The sequence below is a fragment of the Somniosus microcephalus genome, chromosome 26 (assembly GCF_052327205.1).
Source record: "Somniosus microcephalus isolate GS21.2 chromosome 26, FLI_Smic_1.0, whole genome shotgun sequence".
NCBI lineage: Eukaryota > Metazoa > Chordata > Chondrichthyes > Squaliformes > Somniosidae > Somniosus > Somniosus microcephalus.
Window position 1 is genome coordinate 40254228 of NC_141012.1, and position 27715 is coordinate 40281942.

A 27715-nucleotide genomic window follows, 5' to 3' on the forward strand; every position below is an offset into this window, starting at 1 on the left:
AATCTCGAGTATTACAGTTGTCAAATTGGACTAACTCTCCCCCTTTCTCCAGTACAAAGCTTGGAAAAGCAGGTCGCATTTTACTTCCTTTGGAGATTTCCGCATTTATTTCTTCCATCCAATCCTGTGGCATTGCCCTCACAATCTTCTCATACACGATTCCTATTGCTTTTCCTTCTACCTCCTGATCCTCCTCCCACACCATGTCCCTCACTATCGCTTCCGGCAACCAACCTGGAATCACCTCGTATAATACATCTTTCACCGATATAATCCCAGCTTTTATAAAAGCTTGATTAAATAAAACCTCTCCTTCGATGTTGACCCACCTATTCAAAAATAAGGGCTGTTCTAAAAATTCCTCAGCCCCCTTGGGCGTAAACTGCACACTTTTTAAAAATTGAGCCCAAGTCTCTACAACCCCCTTATAAAACCTAGGGAGAAGCTTAATCGATTTCAAAAACATATTATTGTATTCCATATACAATATCCCCTGCCCTCCTATCCCACTTCGTTTTTAAAAAATGCTCAAAACAACTCTTCCAAAAACTTGAATTTGACTTCTGAAGAAATCTCTTCACCCATTTGATTCTAAAGGATTTTTTCTTCAAATCAATATCTGGGAAATTGAGTCCTCCCAGATTTCTCCATCCAATGATGGTATTGTAAGCCACCAAGGCTGGTTTCCCTTCCCATAAAAACCTCACACAAGCCTCTCGGATGGACTTTTCTGCCCACTCGGGAATATCCTCCACCGTCAATAAGTACCATAGCTTAGATAGCAGGAGAGCAGACACCACTGTCGCTCTTCCTTGCACTTTCAACCACCTTCTTTCCCATCTTCCCAAAATCTTTTTAATTTTCATAACCTTTGGTTCCCAATTTAATCGATCCACTTCTTCCCTGTCTTTCTTGCACCCCATATGCACCCCCAGAACTTCCAAAACCTCCACCACCTTAAAGGGACATACCCCCAACCATTCCCCCTGAACCCTCCCTGCAACCAGGCATTGGGACTTACTATAATTCACTCTGGCACCTGAAGCTCTACAATATTCCTCCACTATCTCCATAGCTTTCCTCACTGACTCCCCATTTCTCAATGTTAAGGTTGTGTCATCTGCATATTGGTGTATCACTGACACCAGCCCGGAACTGGGTACCACAATCCCAACTACACCTTGTTTCTTTCGCATCATGTAACCTAATGGTTCTGCTACCAATGTGTACAGCAGTGGGGACAGGGGACAACCCTGTCTCACTGATCTCTGTATCGGAAAATACTTAGATAAAAAACCATTACATTTAACACAGCTAAATATGTTTGAATAAAAAATCCTTATCCACTGAATGAAATTTTCCTTGAAACCAAATGCTTCCAAAACCTTCAATAAAAACTCATGAGAGACCCTATCAAAGGCTTTCTCTTGATCTATCTTTAATACATAAGCCTCCCTCCCACTCTCTTCCATGAGCTCTATCGCATCTCGGATTGAGACCACAGAGTCTGCGATGTCCCGGCCTATGACTCCATAGGACTGAGAGGGCCAAACTATCTCCGGTAACACCTCCTTCAAATGATTTGCCATAACCCTCGCCAAGATCTTATAATCCACATTTAATAGTGTGATGGGCCTCCAATTCTTCAGATCCCGTCTATCCCCTTTATTTTTATAAGCTAAGCTTATGATATCTCTCCTCATAGATGGGGCCAGGCTTCCCTCAATTTTAATTTCCTTAAAAACTTTTAAGAGCAATGGACTTAAAATCTCGAAAAATTCCTTATAAAATTCTGCACTTAGTCCATCGGACCCTGGGCTTTTCCCCCCCTTCATTCCACTTATTGCTATTTTTATTTCCGCTAATCCTACTTCTTTATCACACATGCTTCTCTCATCCTCCTTTAAACCCTTTTCAATAAAAGCAGTAACCTTCTCCATCTCCAAATTGGAAATGTCTTCTTTTGTATATAGCTCTTGATAAAAGCTGCTAGCCACCTCCAAAATCTCCTCACTTTCATGAATGATCTTCTCCCCAACCTTCAACTCCTCAATTAACGATAATCTCTGTCGCAGCTTCTCTTGCTCTAGAAAATATCTAGTGCATCTTTCGCCCTCCAATGCATCTCTAGCCTTTGCACGGAGAATGGCCCCCTTGCATTTTTCAGCTTGCAATAATTCCCACTCTTCCTTTAGCACCCGGAACTTAGTCTCAGCTCCCTCATCCCCTCCGTCAACTGCTTTACAGACATCCGTAAACCTTTTGTTTATATTCTCTTCTCGATGCCGGTTAGCTGCCGCCCTCTTTTTCCCATAACGTACCGAAAAAACTTTTACCTCATATTTGAAATTGTCCCACCAAACTCTTCTTTCTTTCAAGAACAAAAGTTCCTTCCGAGCATTCTTTATTATATTTATAATCCCTTCTTTATAAGCACTTTCCTTCAGGTATTGATTGTTTAAAATCCACACCCCTGAACCGGTCTTAACTCTGCTGTTCCTAATTCTAAGAACCAAAGCCAAGTGATCACTAAAAAATACTTTTTTATAATAAATCTCCATCACCTCCGAACTTAACCCTTCCCGCATTAACACAAAATCTATTCGGCTCTGTTTTAAAACATCACCCACCCAACCTGCTCTGGAGAACTCCCTTTTTATGGGGTTCCGGTCCCTCCATAAGTCTCTCAAATTTAAATTTGCCATCATTTTTATAATCATCCCTCTGGAGTTATCCTATTTAAAGGTCATCTGGGCTGAAATGTCCATCCAAGATAAAAATACATGAAAATCCCCCACTATACAAGGATTTTCCACCTCTGCCACTTCAGTGAATAACCCCCGAAAAAACTCGCGACACTTGCAATGGTCGTTCGGTGCATAGATATTAAAAAGATCACAATTAAATCCCTCCAATTTTACCCTTAGCCATAAAAATCTCCCCTCAGTGTCCTTGTCCACCAAGGCAACGTTCTCTTCTATGGACGGACTCACCAAAACAGCCACCCCTCTACGGTTATTGTTTGCACAACTTGCAAACACCTCTCCCTTCCAAACCTTCTGAACTCTTTCTAGAATATCCTCATCCCAAAAGGTTTCTTGCAGACACAACAAGTCCGTGCCTTTAAAACCCTGCAACAACTGCTGCAATTTCTTCTCACCCCTCAGTCCGTTCACATTGATCGAGACCAATGTAATCATGGCTCCAAAGGGAAGCATGCCCAATAATCTCCCCATCATTTAATCTCTGGCTCTTCCCTCCTCTTATGCTCCTTCTCAACTTTTCGGGCAGCTGTTGCTTTTTCCTGCAGCCTCCGGCTCTTTTTCCCCTCCTGTTTGGACCCAGGAGCTGCCCTTTCTCCCTCCTTCTGCCCCTCACTAACCTTTCCCTTTCCACATGATGCCACCCCATCCCCGACTTCCATGTCTCTGTCCCCCTCTAATTCCTCACTCTCAAGCTCTTCTGCAACCCCCTGTGCCTGCTCCCCGTCAGATACATAATCCTGCTCCCCGTCAGATACTTCATCTCCCATAGAGAGTCTTCCTGCTATCGCAGTTTCTCCCACTGTGCCGCCCCCTTCGACCACGTCTCTACCTCTGACCCTTGCACCTTGTTCCCTCACTCCATGGGACAATGGCGCACCTAAATTGTTCCCTTCTGACGTCGCTATCTCGCCGATCCCATTCTGCTGTCCCTTTAAGGCTCCTGCCTCTTGCACCCTCTACACGCCCTGCACCCTCCCGCTCATCAAAATATCCGACTCCCCGCCTTTCCCCGGAGCACTCACTTCCACCACACACCCCGCTCCGGTCTCCTCTCCCCCCGCAGACACCAGACTCCCCAGGGGAAGCCGAACTGCACTGAGGCTCGAGTCTGCACTCGACCCTTGCTGCCCGCTGCTGTCTTTGTTCCCCTCCATAGCACTCGCCGTGTTTTCCGCCATCTCCATCTCGATCTCCGCTCCGCCAACCTCTGCCTCTTCCTGTGCTCCTTTTTCCTTCATTTTACCGGCTGTGTCCTCTGACTGCACTGCACCTCCGGCCATTCCACACTCCTCTCCTGCTCCTTCTCCCATCTCATCACTCATTTCGCTCCCTTCTGCCACACACTCACAGCGGGTGGGGCCTTTACGACACACCCCACAGCTCTCCGCCTTGCAGCTCCGCGCGATATGTCCCGACTCACCACAATTGTAACAAAACAAATCAGGACAGTTTCTTAGGAGATGGTCATGTCCCAGACAATAGTAACACACCTTTACTTGGTTATCGTGCAGCACACGAAAGTACTGTACTCTTTCCATTGTCTCGAACTTCATACTGTAAGGCAAAGACCTCACCCCCTCTGGGAACCGCACCTTTACATACCGGGTTCCGTCTGCTACCCGTGTTCCCGGATAGTACCTCCTCTTTATTTCGGAACAGATTTTAATGTCCCACGACTCCAACTTTTTGCTCCGCACTTCGTCCTCGATGTACACAGGCAAGTTCAAAAATGAAACCACCACCCCCTCTGAATATAGCAGAGTCACCTCCAAAAATTTCTCCCCAACTTTCAGACTGAGCAACAGTTTTTCCACCTCCTCACAGCCACTGACCGTCACCTCAAATCCCACATTTGGTTTTGGTCGGCAGGCAAAACAGCTTCCCTCATCACAGTCCTCATGAACCGCCTGGATTATATCCCAGGCTCGAATCTTCTTATCTTCACATTGCACCACCACCGTATTTTCTTTACCAAACCTCCTGAGGTCCCGGCCCACATCTTTGGGCCTTTTTTTTCCCCTTCCCACCACAGTTTCTTCCCTAATAAAATTCCTCTCGGGAATATTGTCCTCTAAGGGGCCCGGCACTCCGGACCCCTCAGCAGCCATCTGGCTGTTTTTTGTGGGCCAAAAAGACCCTAAAACCTGAAAACAACACCCCAAAACCCTCCACCAACTTTTTACAAAACTTCCTCCAACACCCAGCTGCAATTAGGCAACCAGCAACACCTGGCTCACTCCTAGCCCCTCCCACCTAGAGAGTGCTGCCCACTGAGTCACAGCTGACTCTACTGCAGTCCATCTGTTCCCACAAAGAAAGTGTCTAAAATGTCAAAGTATAAAAAGTAGAAAGCTGTTTTATTCCCAGTGCTGATGTTTCACCTTGAAAACTGCAAAACATCACATTTTTTAGCGCTGTTACTGACGTAACGGAGGAACATGAAAAGGCGGCTGTGCAGCAGTGTTCCATCATTATTGTGATTCCTCGCATATGAGCCGGATCTCAGCCGGATCATTTATGGGGAGCCTGTTCAGCTCAGCCACCTTCCTTATGGGAGGGACACTAAGGCCTAGAAATTCAGTATAGCCACGTTCGGGGCGCTACAGTTGGGCGGCCGCTAAAGTTTGCGCCCGGCGCAAGTTCGCGCCACCTTCGCCGATATTCAGTCGCATCGCCCCAAGAGGTTGCTGCTGCGCTAAAACAGGCGATGCACGACTATCATTAAGCGCTAAGCCGGCGGTCTGGGGCGATACCCCCGAGGGCGGGCGCAGCGCAGGTGCGGCGAGTTGCTGATTGACGGCAGACACTCTGGCGCCGGTCAGCTCTTAAAGGGGGAGGGTGGATTTGTTTGCCTGCCACGCCCTGCACACTGCAGCCCTGAAGCTAGGCCTGACCACTTCTGCTTCATCTGTGCAACGCCCAGGGCTATGGAGAAGGCCAGCGTTTGCACCCATTGCAGCCCCCATTATATGTTTGCAAACAATGATATGACACTGAAGGTGAAGACAAGTGGAAAGCTGTGGCCTGAAGCCACAAGTACCGGTCCGAGTGTTGAGCCAAAGCAGAAAGCTCTCTACCTTTGTCTCTCTGCAAAGATCCGTCTCTCAAAAAGAAGGAGTGCTGCAAAATGGCAGCCTTTTCTACTGCAGGAGGTGTGCCCTTTAATTTGCGCCCCCCGCGCGCCGCATCGACTGAGAACCGTTCCCCTCTACCAGTCGCTAGGGGCGCCACAATAGGGCGTCGCCACTGAATTTCCGGTTTGGGGCGCACAAAGGGCGTTGCACGAGGAAATGATGTCAGGATCTGCGCGCGCAGCTGAGCGCGCGCAAAGACTTTGCGCCGCCGCTAAATCTTGAGTGAAGTTGGGGAGAGGCGCAGATCACGCTGCGCCCGGCCGCTAGCCGCCTAGCGCCCAACATCTCCTCCTCCTAAGGCGCTACCGGCTGGCGCAAGCAACTGAATTTCTAGGCCTAAATGTGTGGTTGAGTCAGAAACTCATGCTTCTCTGCTCCAGAACCAACTGTTGATGTTAATACACTATAACCTGGGTAGTTGGGTGGTTAGTCCTTTTAAGTAACCGATACAGGTCCCTTTAAGAATTCCTGCACTGCTGCTTCTGATATTTGAATAGTGGTCTTCAACTCATTCCATTGGCTATTGGTACTCAATCATGAACCAATCAAACCGTTTTATTTGAATAAATTCTGCACATATAGAGCAGAGAAGATTAAAGAGGAGAACTAATAGAGATGTTCAAAGTTATGAGGGGTTTTGATAGAGTAAATAAGGAGAAATTGTTTCCAGTGGTAGAAAGGCCGGTAACCAGAGGGCACAGATTTAAGATAATTGGCAAAAGAACCAGGGGATGAGCAGAATTTTTTTACACAGCGACTTGTTATGATCTGGAATGCGCTGCCTGAAAGGGCAATGGAAGCAGATTCAACAGTAACTTTCAGAAGGAAATTGGATAAATACTTGAAGGGCATGGAATTGCAGGACTACGAGAAAGAGCAGGGGGAGTGGGAGTAATTGGGTAGCTCTTCCAAAGCCAACACAAGCACAATGGGCTGAATGGACTCCGGTGCTGTATGATTTTATGATTCTATAGGCCTCAATAATCTATGGGGGAGGCAGGGCGGATGGCGTTATTCTGTCAGTCTCTTGTCGTAACTGCGGCAGGAGACCACCGCAAAATGGCAGGGGCAGGTTGAGCCAGACCTGTTTGCACTTCTGGTGCATTTACCCATTGAGCCACATTTCTTTTTTTGGGGGGAGGCGGTGGTGGCTGGGACCTCCTGGTTTGTAAGATTGCCTTTTCTTAATACAAGCTATGCTCCTGTTTCAGGCGACTCCCAGTGGGACCAGTCCCCCTGCCCAGACCCCCGACCCCTCCACTGTCACAGAGCAACCCAAACGTGAACGGGAATGAGGATGCCATCGCGGAATCCGCCGGCCCGCACCGGCACGGGCACAAACGCAACCTGAGCCAGACACCGGCAATTAGCACCGAGAACGTCAATGTACCTGGAGCAGGTGAGGCACGAGACTCGCCCATGGATGGGGGAAAGGGAGGAAGTTTACCCCAGTAAAAGTCAGCAAAAATGGGCAAGTGCATCAGTGCAATGAAAGCATCTGTTTAACAGATGTTTCACAGATGTGTGTTTAACAGTTGTTTAGCAGATGTTTGTTTAACAGATGTTTGTTTAACATGTTTAACACTAGTTGTGCTCTACTATGTTAAGTAACACAGACTTTGTCTTGGGCAATCACTGTTGGAGAATACCTGAGATGAGATCCTATTTTATAACTAAGCTTTAAAATGTAGTGTTCCACCTGACTCAATGTGACCACACGTGGAAGATGCTCTAAGTATTGTATAGACATGGGCCTAGAAATTCAGTGGGCTGCGCCACCCGTTAGCGCCCAAAGAGGGCACTTAGTGGGTTTTACGCCACTGGCCACGCCTCCCGCTAAATTTAGCGGGACGCTAATGGCGGCGCTAGCCGTTAGCGCTGCGCCGCTATCGATGACGTCATCGGTGTGCGCAGCGCCCCACTACCGCCCCGATCGCGAAATTTAGTAGTGGCCCCTGCTTTAACGCTGGTCGCAATTTGCGACCGGTTCAGGGGGGCCTACCTGCGGCAGTAGAGGCGCTGAGGTGCGGGGCGGCCATTTTTTTTGCTGGCTGCCTGCCAGCACCTCTCTGCGCCGCCGTCCCCGGCCTCCTGAGCCGCCCCCCCCCACCCCCCCCCTGCGGAGTGCCGGCTGTGTCCCAAGAGCCCGGCACTTCTCCTCGGTGCCGGGCTCTATTGCCGGCACTCGCGCTCTTCGAGCGCGCTGCAGCAGGCCCCTCCCCTTTAAGAAAGGGAGGAAGGCCTGCAGTACCGCAGTGTGCTGTGCCGCAGCATGTGGCGCTGCAGCACGTTGCGCTGCGATTTTCAGTTGCAGCGCCCCAAGACGGATGCGGGGCGCCTCGAGTAGCACCGCGCTTCCCTCTGGGGCGCTGAAACTGAATTTGCGGCGGGCGGCCGCGGCTACTTCCGGGGCGGTACTTCCGGCGCCCTGGCGAGGCTGGCGCCCCAAACGGGGCACCACTGAATTTCTAGGCCATGGTGACTAATGCTCAATGTGACTCTCATTCTGCCAGGGGAGATCCTGAGTTCTATCAGTTGAAAAACTGAATCCCCCCTCCCCAAATGCTCAATTGTAGGCTGGTACTTTATGGACAAAGCTGAAGTAAATCTTCTTTCTATTTTCCATTTCTGGCCCCCTCTTCTCCTGAAGATGATGTGCCTCACCCTGGAGTATGGTCCCATGGTCAACAGCCTTCCTCCAGTACCTTACTCCAATGGTCATTCTTCATGTGTGAGCCTAGACCGTGATAGTTGGCAGACTATTCTGCAATGGAAGGCACCACAGTTAAGCCAGATTCAATCCTCACTTAGTGCCCACACTTTCCTGTAGGGGTGTGGGGGGGTGGGGAGGTGTTAGCTGATAGCAGGCATTCTGCTTGATATTTTGCTCTCTCTATAGTTTAGGTTCCTGAAACTAATTTTTTTTTAAAATTGTTTCATGGGATGTGGGCATCTCTGGCAAGGCTGGCATTTATTGCTCATCCCTAATTGCCCTTGAGAAGGTGGTGAGCCGCCTTGAACCGCAGAGGGCAGTTAAGAGTCAACCGCATTGCTGTGGGTCTGGTGTCACATATAGGCCAGACCGGGTAAGGACGGCAGATTTCCTTCCCTAAAGGACATTAGTGAACCAGATGGGTTTTTATAACAATCTGGTAGTTTCACGGTCATTGATAAGTTAGGGGACCTTAACCACAGCAGCAGGTGGGATGCTATAATTGGCCTTAAGACTCCATGGCATCGGGAAGGGGGAGAATCAGCCAGGGATCCTGCTCCTGATGCATATGCATTTTCTGCATGCATGCGGGCATTGGCTGGGGACAGGAAAAGGCTTGAATACGATGCCCTCCATGGTTGAATGCCCCGCTGGCACTCAGCGGCACGGTTGACAAGTGGAGAACGTCCAGTGATCGAGGTACCAGAGGGTTGCGGCCCACGGAAGCATAATCCAGCAAGAGTCCACGGCGTCAGCTGGGGAGGGGAGGGGGCTGGACAGAAAGGGGAAAGGATCCTCAAGGAGCTGGGCTTCTGGGATTATACTCAGCACGGCACAGCACGACTTAATGCACCTTTGGGGATAAAATGCTTGCAGAATCCAGCCTACAACTTCCAGTGAAGCAGTTTTAATCTGCCATGTTCTAGATATCCTGAAAATCTGACTCTCCATTCCAATTTCCCCTCGACTCCTGTGGTTGGACTTTCCTGCCCTTAATCATTTCCTATATCTGATTCCCAGGGAAGACGAGACACACCCCGGTGATGGGGAGCAGCAGCGTGAACACCCCTCCCAGCCAGAAAGCCCGGGCGAAAAAGAAAGCCAAGCCGAACCAGTACCGCCGTGACCTCTCTCAGGGAGGTGAGTTCCATGCCAAGCTTTGAGTTTGGAATGTCAAAAAATCCTCTCCGGACTAACTAAAATAACAGGGCAAATTTTCTCCTTCCACATTCCAAATGGACTTTTATCCTCACACACCAGAGTGACTTACTGGAATGAAGGAACCCTCCCGTTCACTAATAACCATCTTTCATCACTCCCGAAGCAACCTGATTTAACATTTTCCTGTCACGTTGCACATGGGAGTCAAGACCAAGTGGGGTGTTCAGATGAAACGGGATTAGAGGGCAGGGGTCAACTGGACCAGGGCTCACTGACGTAATTCAGCCTCCATTTTAAAGTCATAGGGTGGAACCTTCAACTTCAGTGCGGTGTAAATCGGGTGAAGATGGGTCAGCCGCCCGTTTATATACCCTGCCCAATTGCCTTTCCATTTACTTCGGATGGGGTTTATAATGGGCAGCCAATCTGCTACCATTTATTTTACACTCATGCCGAAGTTGAAAGTTTGACCCGTAGATTCTGTCCTTACTTTTATATTATTACATAGAATTTACAACACAGAAACAGGCCATTCGGCCCAGCTGGTCTGTGCCGGTGTTTATGCTCCACACGAGCCTCCTCCCACCCCTCTTCATCTCACCCTATCAGCATATCCCTCTAATCCTTTCTCCCTCATGTGCTTATCCAGCTTCCCCTTAAATGCATCTATACTATTCGCTTCAACTGCTCCTTGTGGTAGCGAGTTCCACATTCTAACCACTCTCTGGGTAAGGAAGACTCTCCTGAATTTCCTATTGAATTTATTGGTGACTATCTTATATTTATGGCCCAGAGTTTAGGACTCCCCCACAAGTGGCAACATCTTCTCTACATCTACCCTTTCAAACCCTTTCATAATTTTAAAGACCTCTATCAGGTCACCCCTCAGCCTTCTCTTTTCAAGAGAAAAGAACCCCAGCCTGTTCCTGATAGTTATAACCTCTTAGTTCTGGTCTCATCCTTGTAAATCTTTTTTGCACCTTCTCCAGTGCCTCTATATCCTTTTTATAATATGTAGATCACAATTGTGCATGGTACTCTAAGTGTGGTCTAAACAAGGTTCTATACAGTATTAACATAACTTTTCAATTCTAACCCGTTAAAAAGAACCCAAGTGCTTTGTTTGCTGTTTTATGGCCTTATTAACTAACCTGTGGTGCTACTTTTAGTGATTTGTGTATCTCTATCCCTAGATCCTTCTGCTCCTCTACCCCATTTAGACTCTTGTTTTCCAAGGAGCATGTGGCCTCCTTATTCCTCCTACCAAAATGCAGCACCTCACACTTACCTATATTGAGATTCATTTAACAATTACACACCCATTCTGCAAGCTTATTAATGTATTTATTGATGTCTGGCAAATTTTGAGATTGTACTTCTGATTCCTGAGCCCACATCTATTATGTAAACAGTGAACAACAGTGGCCCCAGCACCAATCTCTGTGGAACACCACTTCCCACCTATCGCCAGTCTGAGCAGCTACCCTTAACCCCTACTCTCTGTTTTCTGTTTTGTAATCAGCTTGCTATCCATTCTGCTACTTGCCTCCTGACTCCACATGCTCTGACCTTAGTCAAGATATTATTTAACGTTAAGTAGTAAATTTGGGAAGCAAAGAAGTATAATTAGTTGGAGCATAGAAGTTTCCTTGCAGTACAGGCTAATGAGCTGGCAGATGCAAACAAGCACTCCAGTGCCACTGCTGGTGAGAGAGTGTAATTACAACATGACATGTTTACATAGGAAATTTCCATTATAACTGTGGACATAGTAATTTATAATGGAAAGCTTGACAGATTCTCCAGGTAGTTTAGCCATAGCCATAGGGGAAGAGAAAATCAGAAGCAGTCAATTTGTGTCCTGGAGTGCAGCCCAATACTAATATTTTGGCCCAATTTGGACTGGAATGGTTCAGCCAGTTTTCTTTTTTTTGGCCCTTCTAGTTTCTCCCCTCCTCTCCCAAAGGCACTGGCTCCTTTGGGAGTGTGGTTTCACAGGCACTAGCAGAGGGGGGTAGAAATTAGTCCTCATTGCGTCTGTTTTCCCGGCAGAAAAAGGGGGCAAAAAGGACCAATTTCGGGGGGGAGCATCTCTGCCCGATGTGTGCCTGCATTACGGGCGCCGCCATGTTGGTAATGACAGGTTTACAGGCATCCAGGGTGGCCGCCTAAAACAGGCGGTAGGTCCCCTACCTATGAGGGTCCCAGCACCTGTTTCAGGCCCCCTTTGCTGAAATTGGTTTGGATTGAGCGGAGCAGAAGCTGGGCCTGCATCGCTTGGGATTCTTAAAATGTCGCTGTGGCACCAAAAAAGTAAGTTTATAGAAAAAACTGTCTTTAAAACGTTCCTGCGACACCAGGAGGAGCAGGCATGCTCCCTCAACTCCACAGTGTGCCAATCGCCACCCACCCCCCCCCACCCCACCACCCTGTTGCCGCTTCAACCCTGTTGCCCCACCCCCCACCCCGGAATTTACCTGTGAGACGTTGCCAACGAGGCAAGCAGCCCAATACTCATTTTCTGCACACGGACAGCTGCGTGACATGCAGAGGCTGCTCGCCCCATTAACATTAATGAGGCTCCATTTTTTGGCCGGCCTTGGGCCTCCTGGTTGGGGCGTGGCACGCATTTCAGGCCCGAAAACAGGCCTGAAGGAATTACAACCTCCAACTCTGGCACCTTGCCCAAGCGCCATTCTTCACTCGTGGCCCTAGATAGTGAGTGAGAGCAAGCTATTCACCGATAAGGTGGCATCAGGCGTGATCCTGATCCTCACTCGATGTGTAACTTGGATGCCAGGCTGGTGAGTTAGACAACTGAAGGGATGGGGCATCCATAGGCCGAATGACCTTTTCTCATCTTGACTCTTCTTATGATGGTCACACATGCGCACTCTCCAACTAGCGATCAGGAACCCTGCCTGACTTATCACCTCTCTCTAACCCAGGGGTGCTGTAAGGACGCTGACTTAGCCAGCTTTTGTTGACTCACTCTATCTCTGCCTTGGACAGACCTGCCACCACCGCCTGAACCGCCCCCAGCTGATGGAGTTGTGGAGACACCTTACTTACAGCCCATTGGATTGGAGAACAGCCTGACCTCGCTCGACCAAGACGGAAGTGGTTCGTCCATAGAGAGGAGGCCATCAGCCGATCAGCGAACAGAGAGTGCGCATTCTCACAATAGAGCAGCATCGTCACGGCACAAAACTGGTGAGAGGAAGAAACTCTTGGACAGTGGAGGACGTCAATTTGACTGTAGCAGACGTGTAACAGAGCTGAATTCTTATCTGTAGTTTTTTTCGATTTGGTGAAGCTCTCCAGGGCTGAAGTCTGCTTTACTTCAAAAATATCGGATAGGGAAAGACCAACTGGTCCATCTAGACTGTCCCATATGGTTGCGATGCCTCCCAGAGCCCTTAGGTCTCATGTAGTCCCCTGGGAGAAGCACAAATCCCGATCGAAAACCCAAGTCCAGGGGGCTGGGGGGAGGGGTTGGGAATTTGGAAAATTCCTCTCCGATCCCTCTAGGCGATCGAAACTAGTCCAGGAGACCACACTGACCATGACTTGTATTCGTTGGTACCTACCTCTTGTGTGCTGCGATCTCCACCCCAGCCAGGAACTAGTCGAGCTCTCTCTTAGGTGCAGTTTGGATGGTCACTGTCAAATAGTTTTGTGCTTTGGAAAACCCAAGCCCTGTGGTACCAATTCTCTGCCTGGCAACAAATCAAATCATCTGAGCAACATGTGGGATTTCTCACCAGCTACCCATTCCATCCAAAATTTCTCTTATTTTTATTTAAACCCCTGTTCCGATCTCCCCTATAGCTCAGCTAGGAAAGATGATGCCTGGTGAGCCAGTTTTGATCCAAGGTCTGCAGATCTGAACCCAGGCAGCAGGTTCTCAAATTGGCCTCAGCACTTCTGGGCTCAGAAGGGAAAAATTCAGCCAGACTTCCCACTCCTGATCGTTATCCAGTGATCCCGGCTAGAAAGGGCACATCTCTGGACATCTGGTCAGGATAGGACCAGGCTTGACTGTGACACCCTTTCCCGCCGTCCACTCAAATAGCCTACTGACACTCACTTAAAGAATGGCCACTTAGAGGAGACACCTGAGGGTGGCCAGTACCTGTAATATCATAGCCCAGCAATCAGCAGCTTCAGGAGCACAATGGAGGGGGACAAAATGTTTGTTCCTTTAAAGCCATTCGGCAGACATCAGGATAACACGTCCCGCTGCCACTTTTTGGCACATCTGCTCTTTGTAACTAGAACAACAAAAGACAGATTTAAAAAAAAAATGATCATTGTTTGTAGAAATACTTTTGAGCCCTCCTGTTGTGTGGATTTCCATGTCTGAGGTGAGGCCTGGTGGCCCCTGTGAGTTGTACCTGTGGTCTGAGAGTTGGGCAGTCACTCGCTGTATTAGTGCGGGTGAGGATGTGTCCCTATTAGGTGTCAGCTGTCACTCAGTAGTAGCACACTTGCCTCTGAGTTAGAAGGTTGTGGGTTCAAGTCCCACTCAAGAGACTTGAGCACATAATTTAGGCTGACACTTCAGTGCGGTGCTGAGGGAGGGCTGCACTGCATCTTTCGGATGAGACATGAAACCGAAGCCCCTTATGCCCTCTGTAAAAGATCCCACGGCACTATTCCGAAGATGAGCTGGGAAGATCTCCCCAGTGTCCTGGCCAATATTTATCCCTCAACCACTACAAAAGAAATCTGGTCATTATCTCGTTGCTGTTTGTGGGACCTTGTGTTCCCTACATTACAACAGTGACGACACTTCAAAAGCACTTCATTGGTTGTAAACCACTTTGGGACGTCCTGAGGTCGTGAAACGCACTGTATAATTGCAAGTCTTTCTTTATATTTTATATTCCTTGGTGATCCACTGAAATAGACCTTTTCGGGATTGGGCTTTGTGTATAGTTGAACATGAAGAACATGTACTAAAAAAAAACATGGAATGCCTATCAAGCCCATTCCTTCCACAGACCCTGTGTAATCTACCCTCTCATGGTCTCTACCTCACCCATTCAATCTCCTGAGGGAAATTGCTACATTAATACTTATGATCCCTGAAGATAAGTGAGCAAAACTTTATTCATCCATCCCCACTATTCAATCCTGGCCTGCTGCTCTCTGCAGACAGCACTCCCCCACACCAACCCCTGCAAGTTGGGCACCATCATGTTTGGTGAAACGTTTTGATATCCAGAAGAGGAGATGAGGTAGAAGATCAGCCATGATCTTATTGAATGGTGGAGCAGGCTCGAAGGGTCAAATGGCCTACTCCTGCTCCTATTTCTTAAGTTCTTATGTAGGATGATACCGGGGCTTAGTGGGTTAAAATATTGAGTACGGGTTGCATAAACTTGGCTTGTATTCCCTTGCGTCTAGAAGATTTGATCAAGGTGTTTAAAATTATTCATATGAATCAATAGGGTAGATACAGAGAAACTGTTTCCTCTGGTGTGGGGATCAAAAACAAGAGGACATAATCTTAAAATTAGAGCCAGGTCATTCAGGAGGGAAATCAGGAAGCATTTTTTCACACAGTGGGGTAGAAATCTGGAATTCTCTCCCCAGAAAAGCTGTGGATGCTGGGACAATTGGAACTTTCCAGACCAAAATCGATAGATTTCTATTAAGAGTGTCAAGGGATGAGGAACTAAGGAGGGTCGATGGAGCTGACGGCCATGATCGAACTGAATGACAAAGCAGGCCTGAGAGGCTGAATGGCCTCCTCCTGCTCCGATGTTCCTACATTTCATTCATAGGGCCAGCCCCCCAGTCCCGAGCCTGTTGGATTAAACTCTGGCCGTGATGGTCTTTGACTCTGCAGTTCGGTTTATTGCCAGACTGTTGAGGCTCATCCTAACCAGTGGGGCCCCTATGGCAGCACTGGCCTCTTTGGAGTGGCTGAAACCTATCATGCTGTGCAGGAGATGCCTGTCCCTTTAAAGTTATTTATGGTGGAAGAAAACCAATTGTTATAAAATTGCAGAATTCATCATCTTTTATCCTTGATGGAAGAATAAATCATAAGGGAAATGGCAACAAAATTCTTTTAACAAGGTTGAGATCCAATTAGTTCCTTTCCAACAATTTCCCAATACTTGGCACAGTAGGTCTGCGGTACTTATAGCAAATTGATTGGGTCAGCACTAAACTTCAACGCAAACCTTAAATTAGCTGCTACACGGAAAGTGCAGAAACCGTGGTGTGACATTCCATTGGAGCTGGAGCTAATTGATTGCATTAACTCTAACCCTGTGCTGATGGTTATTGAAGTGCTTTATGTACATGAAAGTTCTGCGAAATTATTAAGAGCGCTGAGACAGCGAGGCAATGGGATGTTAGGGACAGGCAAATCTAGTATTCAAATACCTTGTTAATGAAACGGAGACAAACAGGCACAGCGAGTGCTCCTGAATCCCATTTCACTCTTACTGGCGCGTCAATTATTTGTTCTTTCGATCTGCGCCACTGACAGGCACGTGCTGTTCTGCCCTCCAGGCAGCTTTCTGACATTCCAGCACACGGCACCTTTTTAAACAGAAAAGTTTTCAATAGTAAATGCTGACAGTCGCATCATGGGTACAGTTTCTGAGTCTGACAGTGCGGATGTAGTCAGTAACACAGTGCTGGCTGGGAGAGTTACCAAGCTCAACATTGTTTGTGAGCTGGTCTGTAAGTAGAGATACAGTCAGTGACACAGGGTGCTGGCTGGGTGGGGTTACTGAGTGAGAGTGTGAGGGAGCTGGATTAACATCAGTAGAGATACAGTCAGTAACACAGGGTGCTGGGGGAGAGGTTACTGAGTGACTGTGAGGGAGCTGGATTAACATCGGTAGAGATAGTCAGTAACACAGGGTGTTGGCTAGGAGGAGTTACTGAGTGACAGTGTGAGGGAGCTAAATTAACATCAGTAGAGATACAGTCAGGGACACAGGGTGCTGGGGGGAGTGGGGTTACTGAGTGACAGTGTGAGGGAGCTGGATTAACATCAGTGGAGATACAGTCAGTAACACAGGGTGCTGGGTGTAGTTACTGAGTGACAGTGTGAGGGAGCTGGATTAACATCAGTAGAGATACAGTCAGTAACACAGGATGCTGGGGGAGAGGGGTTACTGAGTGACAGTGTGAGGGAGCTGGATTAACATCAGTAGAGATACAGTCAGTAACACAGAGCACTGGGTGGAGTTACTGAGTGACAGTGTGAGGGAGCTGGATTAACATAAGGAGAAACGTACCTCAGGCACTTTAGTTTCTTCAACTCCAGCTGTTAGTTCAGCTGTCTCACTCCCTGCCCCCTCATTCAGGTACTTCTATGACACTTGCTATTTCCCAGAACCGGATGTCAACCCAACATACACCCTTCTGCCAATGTGAAATTGTCACCACCATGCCACAGGGTGGCAAGGATTTCTCCTCCTTCGCACCAGTTGATTTTGTGGATGAGATAGCCCACCTTTCCCTCATCTCCTGCAGCAGTTGCTCCAGTGCAGCCCCAGTAAACCTGCTGTTGATTGGTTAAGGAGCCTGCATTATCCAGAATTTTTTAGGCGCAAACCCCCTCCCTTTTAAATCATCCTCAACAGATGACCTTGGGTGAACGTTATATTAGGCAACCCACTGTGCAGGGCAGGAGCCTGGTGTCTGGGTGGAAGGTTGCCCAGAGTGCATATGATAAGCAAATCCCAAAAATTGAAAGTAAGTGGCCATGCAAGTGAGGTCACAGAAATCACACACAACTTACCTTTTATCCCCTTTTTCCATGGGAACAGGAATTTCCACGTTATAATATTTGTTTAAGAGACGGAAAAAGACCATTTATCCAGCAAGTGTTCCTTTTTCAGAGAGCAGCCCCACCTACCGACCTTCTCACTGTAAAGTCACCGATCCCACACTCCGAACGTGCAGCCACGTCCAATGGGAACACGTGCCAGAGAATCGGCACTGCAGTGTTGTAGCCCTACCTCTGACCTGTGCTTTTTTTTTACAATCGCAGCTCCCCAATCCCCCTCAATCTCTTCGCTCGCTAGAACCTTGAGGGGTTATCTTCAACTTGGCGCCCTGGTATATAAATGGTGTTGTGCATCGGCCGCACATTATAGAAACCGCCCGATTTTCAGTTCCATAATGGAAATTGGGCAGTTTCTAGAGCAGGTGGCCAATCTGCAATGCCAGTTTTATGCCCATGCGACAAGCTGAAACTCTACCCCATGGTGCCAGTCTATTAACAATGCTCCTTGGCTCCACTTGCCTTACTACCAAACCACCCCATCATTGTAAATGGTAGCACTATCGGCTTTTATCAGCTGAAGAGCAACTTCAATTTGCTAAGTAAAGCTCATCTATGATCAGTTGGCAGATCTTTGATGGTCGGATGCCATGGTTGGCCTCAGTGTCCCTGGACTCAGGAAAAGAAGAGATGGTCAAGTTCCATACTGTTGGTCACTATCCTGTGTCCCACGGTCTTGCTGCATAGACATTGGCTGAGGGCAGGATCATGCAGGGTACCAGTATCTGCGGAGCTGTACCTCAATATTAGCTTCTGCCATCAGGAGAATGGCGCCTAGCACAATAACTGCAGTAACGCCCTTTGGAGAGTCAGCAGCTCAATCTCACTCAATGGACTCAGACTTCCTTATCTGTTCTCAGGATGTGGGCGATGCTGGAAAGGCTGCATTTATGGCCCATCCCTAGTGGCCTTATCCTCATGGTCTGTATGCGGAACTAAGACAAATGAGTTTCTGAAAGGACACCCCAAGTACCTTACCCATTCATTATGAGTGAGCTTAGATGTAAGCGTCGGCAAGCTATTTGGATGTGAGAGGAATATCAATGCCGAGCCCAATCTAGAACTCACCTGATCTCCAGGTAGGAGGGAGATGGATGTTACTCAATGGAGCTAAGTTGTTGTCTTCCTGGAAATTCTCCAACACCAAGCAGACTCTTCGTTTTGAAGTGCCAGCTTGGATCAGCTGGAAGCACTCTTGTCTCTGAGTCAAAAAGTTGTGGATTTCAGCCCTACTCCAGAAGTTGAGCATTTAAACTAGACTGAAACTTCAATTCAGTACCGGTAAAGTGATGCATTGCTGGAGGTGCTGACTTTCAGATAAGGCATTAAACCTAGAGATTCTCTGCTTGCTCAGGTAGACATAAAAGATCCCATGGCACTATTTGAATATCAGGAAATTCTTCTGGTATCCCCCTTCAATCATTGCACCTGAAATTAAATTAAGTGGTCATTCAATTAATTTGCTGTTTGTGGGATCTTGCTTTGTGTAACTTGGTTGCTGCATTTGCCTACGTAACAAAGTGACTGCACATTCATTTATTTGATCTTGAGAGGTAGGTAACATTGACAAAGCACAATCCCCAAGTGCCCTGAGGGCATCAAGAGTCAAATACGTAATCTGGAACTGGATCCATATGTAGGCCCGACTATGTAAGGATGTCAGATTCCTTTCCCTGAAGGACATTAATAAACTAGTTTTGTTTTTACAACAAGCCAGCAGCTTTCATGGCCATTTTTTTCTGGTGTTAGCAACTCACAACCAGATGTTTTTAAATTCAGTTTCACAACTTGCCATAGTGGGATCTGAACTCATAGCCTCGGGGTTGTTAGTCCAGTACCATGATCACGAAGTGCTGTAGGCCTTTATTGGCCGTGAAGTGTTTTGAGGTGTGGAAGATGACATACAAATTAAAATTCTTTCTGATTGTTAGCTTTAGGCTGTTAGATTAACTCTTCATTTTTTTAAATTGCTCTTGCAGAAGATGACTTGATACCGTACAGTAAACCCACCTTCCTGCAACGGGGTCAAATATCAAGTAATTGCTCCACAACAGGAAGTTCATCATCCAGAGGTTCAACAGGGTCACGGGGTCATGCAGCAGGTCGAAGCAGAGGAGCTGGAGTAGACCGCAGTGAGGTAAGAGGCAGTGCTCGACATCCACAGTACGAAGATCCGAAGGCATGAGGCAACGTAACACTCAGGGTGCTGAAGGAGGTCTGTTCCCATTGTTGAGCCTGTTAAATCTCCTGAAGAAATGTGCCTGTAGTAAACCTTTCTGCCCCTTCCCCAGTTTAAATTTATTTTTCTCTCCCCCTGAGATTGCCATCACCCTGCACCATTTGTCATCCAAGGGCAGGCAGATAACCTGCTTGTCGGAATTTATTCTTACCCCATTTAACCAGTCACCAGAAGGTGTGCAACAGGGGTCTCGAGTGACTGGCACTGTGCCCCATGGCATGGGTAAGCCATATGACGATTTGCAGACCTGAGTCATCAGTTTACTGACCAGTAGTGCATTGTGTCCAGTGAACACCTCTCAGAACATCCCCACCAGTTTTATCTTCAGTAAACAGCAAAGTCGGTGCTAAGGATACAGCACCGTGACCCTTGATGTCCAGTCCTATATACACACATGGCACTCAAATTCCACAGGACTGTCTCAGTGTCTCTCTGTAACTCTGGCGGAAATCCAGAGAAATGGCATAAATAGCTGTTGTCAGAATTACATAGAATGTACAGCACAGAAACATGCCATTCAGCCCAACTGGTCCATGTTATACTCCACAGGAACCTCCTCCCACCACTCTCCATCTCACTCTATCAGCATATCTTTCTATTCCTTTCTCCCTCATGTGCTTATCTAGCTTCCCTTTAAATGCATCTATGCTATTCACCTCAACTACTCCTTGTATATCTACATATAACTTTTACAGTGACGATGCTTCAAAAGTGACTCATTGCCTGTAAAGTGATTTGAGGCATCCTATGGATGTGAAAGGTGCTATATAAATGCAAGTTCTTTCTTTACTTGTACTGGGCCACACTTTCAACCTGCTGAAAGAACTTCACTCATCTCCCTGGGAGGATGGAGGCAGCAGGAGGATTGTCGGACTACATGTTGCAAACCAACTAAAATATGTTTAAGGTAAGTGAATTATAGGTGCTTGTTTCCTTGTTAAGATGAGGCAGGTTTTTGTGCTGATCGAGATGAGAGATGTTAGTGTTGGGGAATGCTACCCAAGGATCAGCATCAAACACTCCCAGCTCGGGTGAAGCACAGCTAGACACAGAGCAAAGCTCCTTCCACTGGGTGTACCGCATGTACCAGGTCCTGTATCAGTATAGGTATGAGTACAGCATATATTGGTCCTGGTAGTGCATCAGTACAGGTACTGTAATTACTGACTGATTATGTACCAATGCAGGATTAGTATTACTATGAACATCAGCGTACCTGTACCAATACAGATTGGGATCAGCATCTGTACCTGGACAGGACTGGGTCGGTACAGCAATACCTATATCTGTACTGGACTGGGTCGGTAAATCAATACCTGTATCTGTACAGGACTGGGTCGGTACATCAATACCTGTATCTGTACTGGACTGGGTTGGTAAATCAATACCTGTATCTGTACAGGACTGGGTCGGTACATCAATACCTGTATCTGTACAGGACTGGGTCGGTACATCAATACCTGTATCTGTACAGGACTGGGGACTGGGTTCGTTCAACAATACCTGTATCTGTACAGGACTGGGGACTGGGTCGGTACAGCAATAACTGTATCTGTACAGGACTGGGTCAGTTCAGCAATACCTGTACCTGTACAGAACTGGGCCAGTTCAGCAATACCGGTACCTATACAGGACTGGGCCAGTTCAGTAATACCTGTACCTGTACAGGACTGGGCCAGTTCAGCAATACCTGTACCTGTACAGGACTGGGTCAGTTCAGCAATACCTGTACCTGTACAGGACTGGGTCAGTTCAGCAATACCTCTATCTGTACAGGACTGGGCCAGTTCAGCAATACCTGTACCTGTACAGGACTTTGTCAGTTCAGCAATACTTCTATCTGTATAGGACTGGGTCGATACAGAAGTTACTGTGCCTGTACAAGCCTGGGTCGGTACAGCACTTACTGTACCTGTACAACTCTGATAGTAGCATTAATCTATTGTGAAGTTCTGTACACGTCTGCAGAAAAATATTGGAAAATAGAAACCCGACCTTTAGATTCACAAATCTTCCAATCCATGGGAACAAAGGTACGTAGACAGTGCATCTCTGAAGGAGGTGTTGAAAAATAGCTTTACAAGCCGTTGTATTTTAAGAATTAAATTATCATTTGTTGCGATGAAAACTCCCTCCAGAGAGCTCCATGTGCTCCCGCTGGAGGGCAAGGATTTACAGATAACCGTGTCAGGAGTCCTTTAAAGGTCTATTATGTGTCTTAGATTACAAAGCTAATCACTGTATTAACATCCACTGAGCCCTCCTGCACCTTATCTACCTGATACTCCCTTAATGTGACTGCCACGGGAATGAAAAGAACAGCTTGTGAGATGGCTCTTGGCTCTGAGGCCTGCACAGACCTGTCAAGCCTTAGCTTGTGCAAAGGGCCAGCTTCAGCCTCAATTCCTTTCAATATTTTTTTCTTTTGTTGCGTCTCTTGGCTTCTCCACAAAGGCTCTTTCATCTCGTCTGAAGATTCCAGTGGTGTATCTGTCACAGGAATGCTGTCAGTCGAGATGTGATGGGACTGCGCTTTGTTCAAATGGGAACCCTCCAGACTGCTTCCACAAGCCGTTATGGGGGAAATAAAATGGAAAGTCTTCAATTTAAGATTTAATCTATGTCCTGTCTCAATCAGATCTACAATTAGTCTGAGGTATCACTTGTTGAATGATGCTCCTCATCAATGGAATTTGCTCTCAGAGTCAACCTCCTGGCTTGCAAGGTCACCAGGTGGAGTCTCTGCTCATTTTTGAATGACTTTTTTGTAGATGGAGTGCAACAGCTGCTGTACGTAATGATCCCTGTCCTGTGCTGGTATTGGTAGCAAGTTATTCCTAAATCAAATATAGCACAGCCAATTAGAGAGTGAGGTTCCTTCTGCTTTATGCGTCAGCCTTGGCTTGTTGGTAGCATGGTTGCCTCTGAGTTAAATGGCCGTGATTTCACGCCCCACGCCACAGACTTGGGCACGTAATCCAGGCTGACACTCCAGTGCAGTACTGGGGGAGTGCTGCACTGTCGGAGGTGCCCTCTGTCAGATGAGATGTTAAACTGAGACCCAGTCTGCTCACTCGGGTGGACGTAAAAGTTCCCATGGCACTATTGGAAGAGCAGGGGAGTTCCCGGGTGTCCTGGCCAATGTTTTACCCCTCAACTAATAGCGCTAAAACAGATTAGATTGTAATTTATTTCATTACTGTTTATGAGACTTTTCTGTGAGCAGATTGGCTGCTGTGTTTCCCTACATTACATGAGTGACTACATTTCAAGTCTTTCATTGGCTGTAAAGCGCTTTGGAACATCCTGAAGTCGGGAAAGCCACTATATAAATGCAAGTTCTTTTTTACATTACCCTTGGCCCAGCTCAGAATAAGACGCCCTGCTTTACAACTGTGGCATTTCCATTTCACACACCAGCTATTCTTACAGTCGCTCTGAGTGAGAGTGCCGAACTAGCGGCAGTTCTGTAGCCCCCTAGCCACTCGAAACTAGATCAGGCCTGCCCAAACATATGCCACCTGCAGCCAGCAGACAGAAGGGACTGTCACCCCAATAGTCTTGGCTGGATTTGAATCCAGGCTCCAAAGCATGGTGACTCATAGCATTGGATTAGCATAACTCTTCAGGGGCATTGTTGAACATGACTCCCCTCTGTACTTTGTAACAAAGCCTTCCCACTTATTGCTCAACCTCTAGCAACAGTGAACATGAATGCAACTGGCAGGCTCAATAAATCGCATGGCCTAATGAGATGCACCGGGGGCAAAATTCCCCTCGTTTGTGCCTCCGGTGGGAGGTGCTAATGGGGCGCAAATAGCTTTTCGCGCCCACCCCCACCCCCCCAAGGCGATAACCGCGCCTCCTGCAAAATTCCGCGGGAGGTTAGCGGCGGCGCTACCGGGTATCACCCTGATCTTCTGCGCCCGGAGATCATGACGTCATCTCTGGGCGCAGTGCCTCGGGAAAAAAATTCGCACTTGTGCCCCGCGGCAGCACCGGGCGATGTTACCGACCGCTGCAGGGGTCGCGAACTGTGAGGCCGGACGCTCGCGGGGCGCAACTTAAAGGCACTAACTTTCCAAACATTTTTCACTTAGTGCCCCAAACGGTCCTCTAGGGGAATTTCTCCCCCACTGCTTCATTTGCCTGGGAGCATCTTTGTTGTGTATATGATCAACAAAATAAATAAAGACACTTAAGAATAAAATTAAGCAACATGAACTCCAATGCAATTTCATCAGAGGATCTGGGGAATAAAACCTCTCTCTCCAAGCAACTTCAATTCTTTCGAAAGAGTACTGAGGGTACAACTAATACAAGGTATTTGCAGCACAGAAACAGGCCATTCGGCCCAACAGGCCCTTGCTGGGGTTCATGCTCCACACAAGCCTCCTCCCACCCGATGTGACGCCACTCGCTAATGGAAACTGTCTCGGCTGTTCCAGGTGTTGTACACTGACCCAGGATGACTTTGGGCCTTTGCGAGGTGTTGTACTTTTCGAGTGTCCTGGAGGCAGCCTTCAACTCAGATACCTGGCAGAGACGCTAAGCTGAGATGGACTGGGCTTCAGGCATCAGGCTTTATCTCAGTAATCTGAAATGGTTTTTTGCTTTCCATCAGAGGGCGAAGGGTGGTGTTTTGGTGCCTATGGCCGTCGTTTCATGTTACACATTTCGTGTCATTGTTTCAAGCTGCACTCTGTCACACGCGACATTGATAAATCTGTCAGCTTGGCTCAGCTGGTGGCATTCTGAGTCAGGCGGTGGTGAACTCCAGGGCCCGAGCACGTAATCTAGGCTAACTCTTCAGTTGCAGTGCTACGGGAGTGCTGCATTGTCAGAGTTGTCCTCCAGGTGAGGCATTAAATCAAATCCCGCCCCCTCCCTGCCCCCCACCCATCTGTTTGTTCAGGTAGTTGGTACTTGCTAGGGTCAGATCGATTGGTGGTGCACCTTCAGCAAGGCTGACCTCCTCTTCCTGCAGTTTGTCATGCAGCGTGTGTATGGTGAGCTAACAGTAAGGAGGGTAAAAGAGGCTGCGGTATGAAGAAGCCCTGTGCGACGTCTCATCCACTCACTACGGCCGTGCCTCTCCCCTGCCTGTGATGGCCAGCATGCTTTCTTCCATGGAGGTGGGGATGTGCAGGCAGGCTCGTCCTCCTCCGGCGGCAGCTTTCTGTCTCAGGTTGTGCGCGACCTTTTTCCTGCAAAAAAGCAGGGAATATATTAGTGACGGCCCCATGAGGTGCTTAGAGAATGTTTGTTATGGTTGAATAGCTGGTATGCAGAGTGCAAGACGTGAGATGTGACGAAGTGAGGGTTGCAGTCGTGGTGTGTATGTCAGTATGAGGAGTGGGAGATGTAGTGAAGTGTGGTGCAGTGATTGCAGGAGAGTGACGGGAAGTGGGGGAGGGGAGTATTGTGAATAGTGAGGCTGGAGGTGGTGGAGGTGCAAGCAGAGAGTAAGAGAGCACTATTCTTACCTTGACAACACTGGTGAGGTCATTAAACTTTTTGTGGAGTTGCAGCCACATCCTGGGAGCTAAGCTCCTGGCATTGACCTCCTCGGCGACCTCTTCCCTGCCACCTCTGGTGACGAAGGTGTTTCCTGGTGGTGTTTTTGCCCCCTGGGGGTGAGGGGGGATGGGCGGTGGGGAACAGGATCTCCCTCCTCCCATCCACCACCTAGCCCCGGACCTCCAGCGTGGCATCGGAGGATCTGAGTACCCTATCAGGAGCTCTTGCAGCCATTTTAGCCCTTTGACAAGGTTTCCTCCTAACTGCAGCTAGAATGCACCTCCCCTTTAAAGCTTTAAGTGGCATCAGAGACCCCCAATTTCTGGCCCACCTAACAGGGGTGCAGCCAGTGAATAGCGCAGGTAGTGTTGGCTGCATTCCTGACTCGTTATACTGAGGTCCCTGCACCAAGTTAACATGCTGCCTGGGATCACGTGAACAGGCGGGTGTACCATGCACCCTGCCCAATGAGCACCCATTTACCGGTGCAATGGAATTTCTAGGCCACAATGTGTCTGCAGCTAGTTAATATTTAAACCTCTAACGTCACCTTCTGATGTTGGGCTACCTGGAGGTCTGATGTCACCTCATAAGAACATAAGAAATAGGAGCAGGAGTAGGCCATTCGGCCCTTCGAGCCTGCTCCGCCATTCAATAAGATCATGGCTGATCTTCTACCTACATTTTGGTAGAAAGAATGAGGAGAGGACATATAAACTAAAGGGTACAATCCTGAAGGGGGTGCAGAAACAGAGAGACCTGGGGGTATGTGTGCACAAACCGTTGAAGGTGGCAGGGCAGGTTGAGAAAGCAATTAAAAAGGCTTACGGGATCCTGGGCTTCATGAATAAAGGTATAGAGTACAAAAGTGTGGAAATTATGATGATCGTGTCTAAAATACTGGTTCGGCCCCAGCTGGAGTACTGAATTCTGGGCACCGCACTTTAGGAAGTATGTGAAGGCCTTAGAGAGGGTGCAGAATAGACTTACGAGAATGATTCCAGGAATGAGGGACTTCAGTTATGTTGATAGACTGGAGAAGCCGGGGTTGTTCTCCTTGGAGCAGAGAAGAGTGAAAGGAGATTTGATAGAGGTGTTCAAAATCATGAGCAGTCTGGACAGAGTAGATAGAGAGACACTGTTCCCATTGGCGGAAGGGTCGAGAACCAGAGGACACAGATTTAAGGTGATTGGCAAAAGAACCAAAGGCGACGTAAGAAAAAACTTTTTATGCAGCGAGTGGTTAGGATCTGGAATGCCCTGCCTGAAAGGGTGGTGGATTCAATCACGACTTTCAAAAGGGAGTTGGCTAAGTATCTGAAGGAAAGGAATTTGCAGGGCTACGGGGAAAGGGCGGGGGAGTGGGACTAGCTGAAGTGCTCTTGCAGCGAGCCGGCACGAGCTCAACAGACCAAATGGCCTTCTTCCGTGCTGTAACCACTGTATGATTCTAACTCCACTTTCCCGCCCGATTCCCATATCCCTTGGTTACCTTAGACTCCAACAATCTATCGATCTCGGCTTTGAATATACTCAATAACTGAGCATCCACAGCCCTCTGGGGTAGGGAAGTCCAAAGATTCACAACTCGTTGCCTGAATTATCCACAATTTTCAAATTGTAACATATGCCTTGTTCTTACAAAGACATGGGGACCATCAAAGTGAGGTGTCTTACCCCAGACAGAACCAGGGAACGGGTCAAATATCACATCAGTTCTGAGTATCTCATCAATATCCGAGGCAAATCAAACAACCCAACTGGAGTTCGTTGGACGCTAGCATCCCAGGCAGTGCACTGGTTGTTCAAGATTAGAATGACATCTGTGGTTGAATTCATTGCCTATAACCCAGTGCTGCCCATCAGTTATTGTACCAAAGCACGTCTTTATACATCCAGGCCGGTGTGGGGGAGGGGTGTGCAAACCACTGGCAGCATTCATCAGGAACCTGGGTTTATTGAGTTGTGACTGAAATCACGCTTTTACAAGTGACTGTTTGGGGCTGAGGTAACGTCAGTGAGGGAGATTTCCACAGGTGGCGTTAAAGAAAAAAAGGGCTTGCATTCATATAGCACCTTTCACGACCACTGGGTGTCCCAAAGTGTTTTACAGCCAATGAAGTACTCCTTGAAGTGTAGTCACTGTTGTTATGTAGGAAATGCGGCAGCTAACTTGCGCACAGCAAGCTCCCACAAACAGCAATGTGATAATGAGCAGATTATTTGTTTTAGTGACATTGGTTGAGGGATAAATATTGGCCAGGGCATCAGGGAGAACTCCTCTGCTCTTCTTCGAAATAGTGCCAAGGGATCTTTTACGTCCACCTAAGAAAGACACTGGGTTCCATAGGCTCAATATCCACC

The 27715-nt window shown here is 47.8% G+C and overlaps 1 protein-coding gene across 6 annotated transcripts in view; it reads left to right on the top strand.

The window, feature by feature from the left end:
* robo3 (roundabout, axon guidance receptor, homolog 3 (Drosophila)) overlaps positions 1–27715 on the top strand; it is a 594316-nt gene that overhangs the window by 549590 nt on the left and 17011 nt on the right. For 5 of the 6 annotated variants that reach the window (XM_085968069.1, XM_085968070.1, XM_085968072.1 and 2 more), the window contains exons 24-27: positions 7111–7298; positions 9633–9752; positions 12786–12986; positions 19572–19729. In XM_085968069.1, the coding sequence (XP_085824195.1) occupies positions 7111–7298; positions 9633–9752; positions 12786–12986; positions 19572–19729 (667 nt within the window). The remainder of the gene's footprint in view (positions 1–7110; positions 7299–9632; positions 9753–12785; positions 12987–19571; positions 19730–27715) is intronic. The other variant, XM_085968074.1, reaches the window with a different exon arrangement.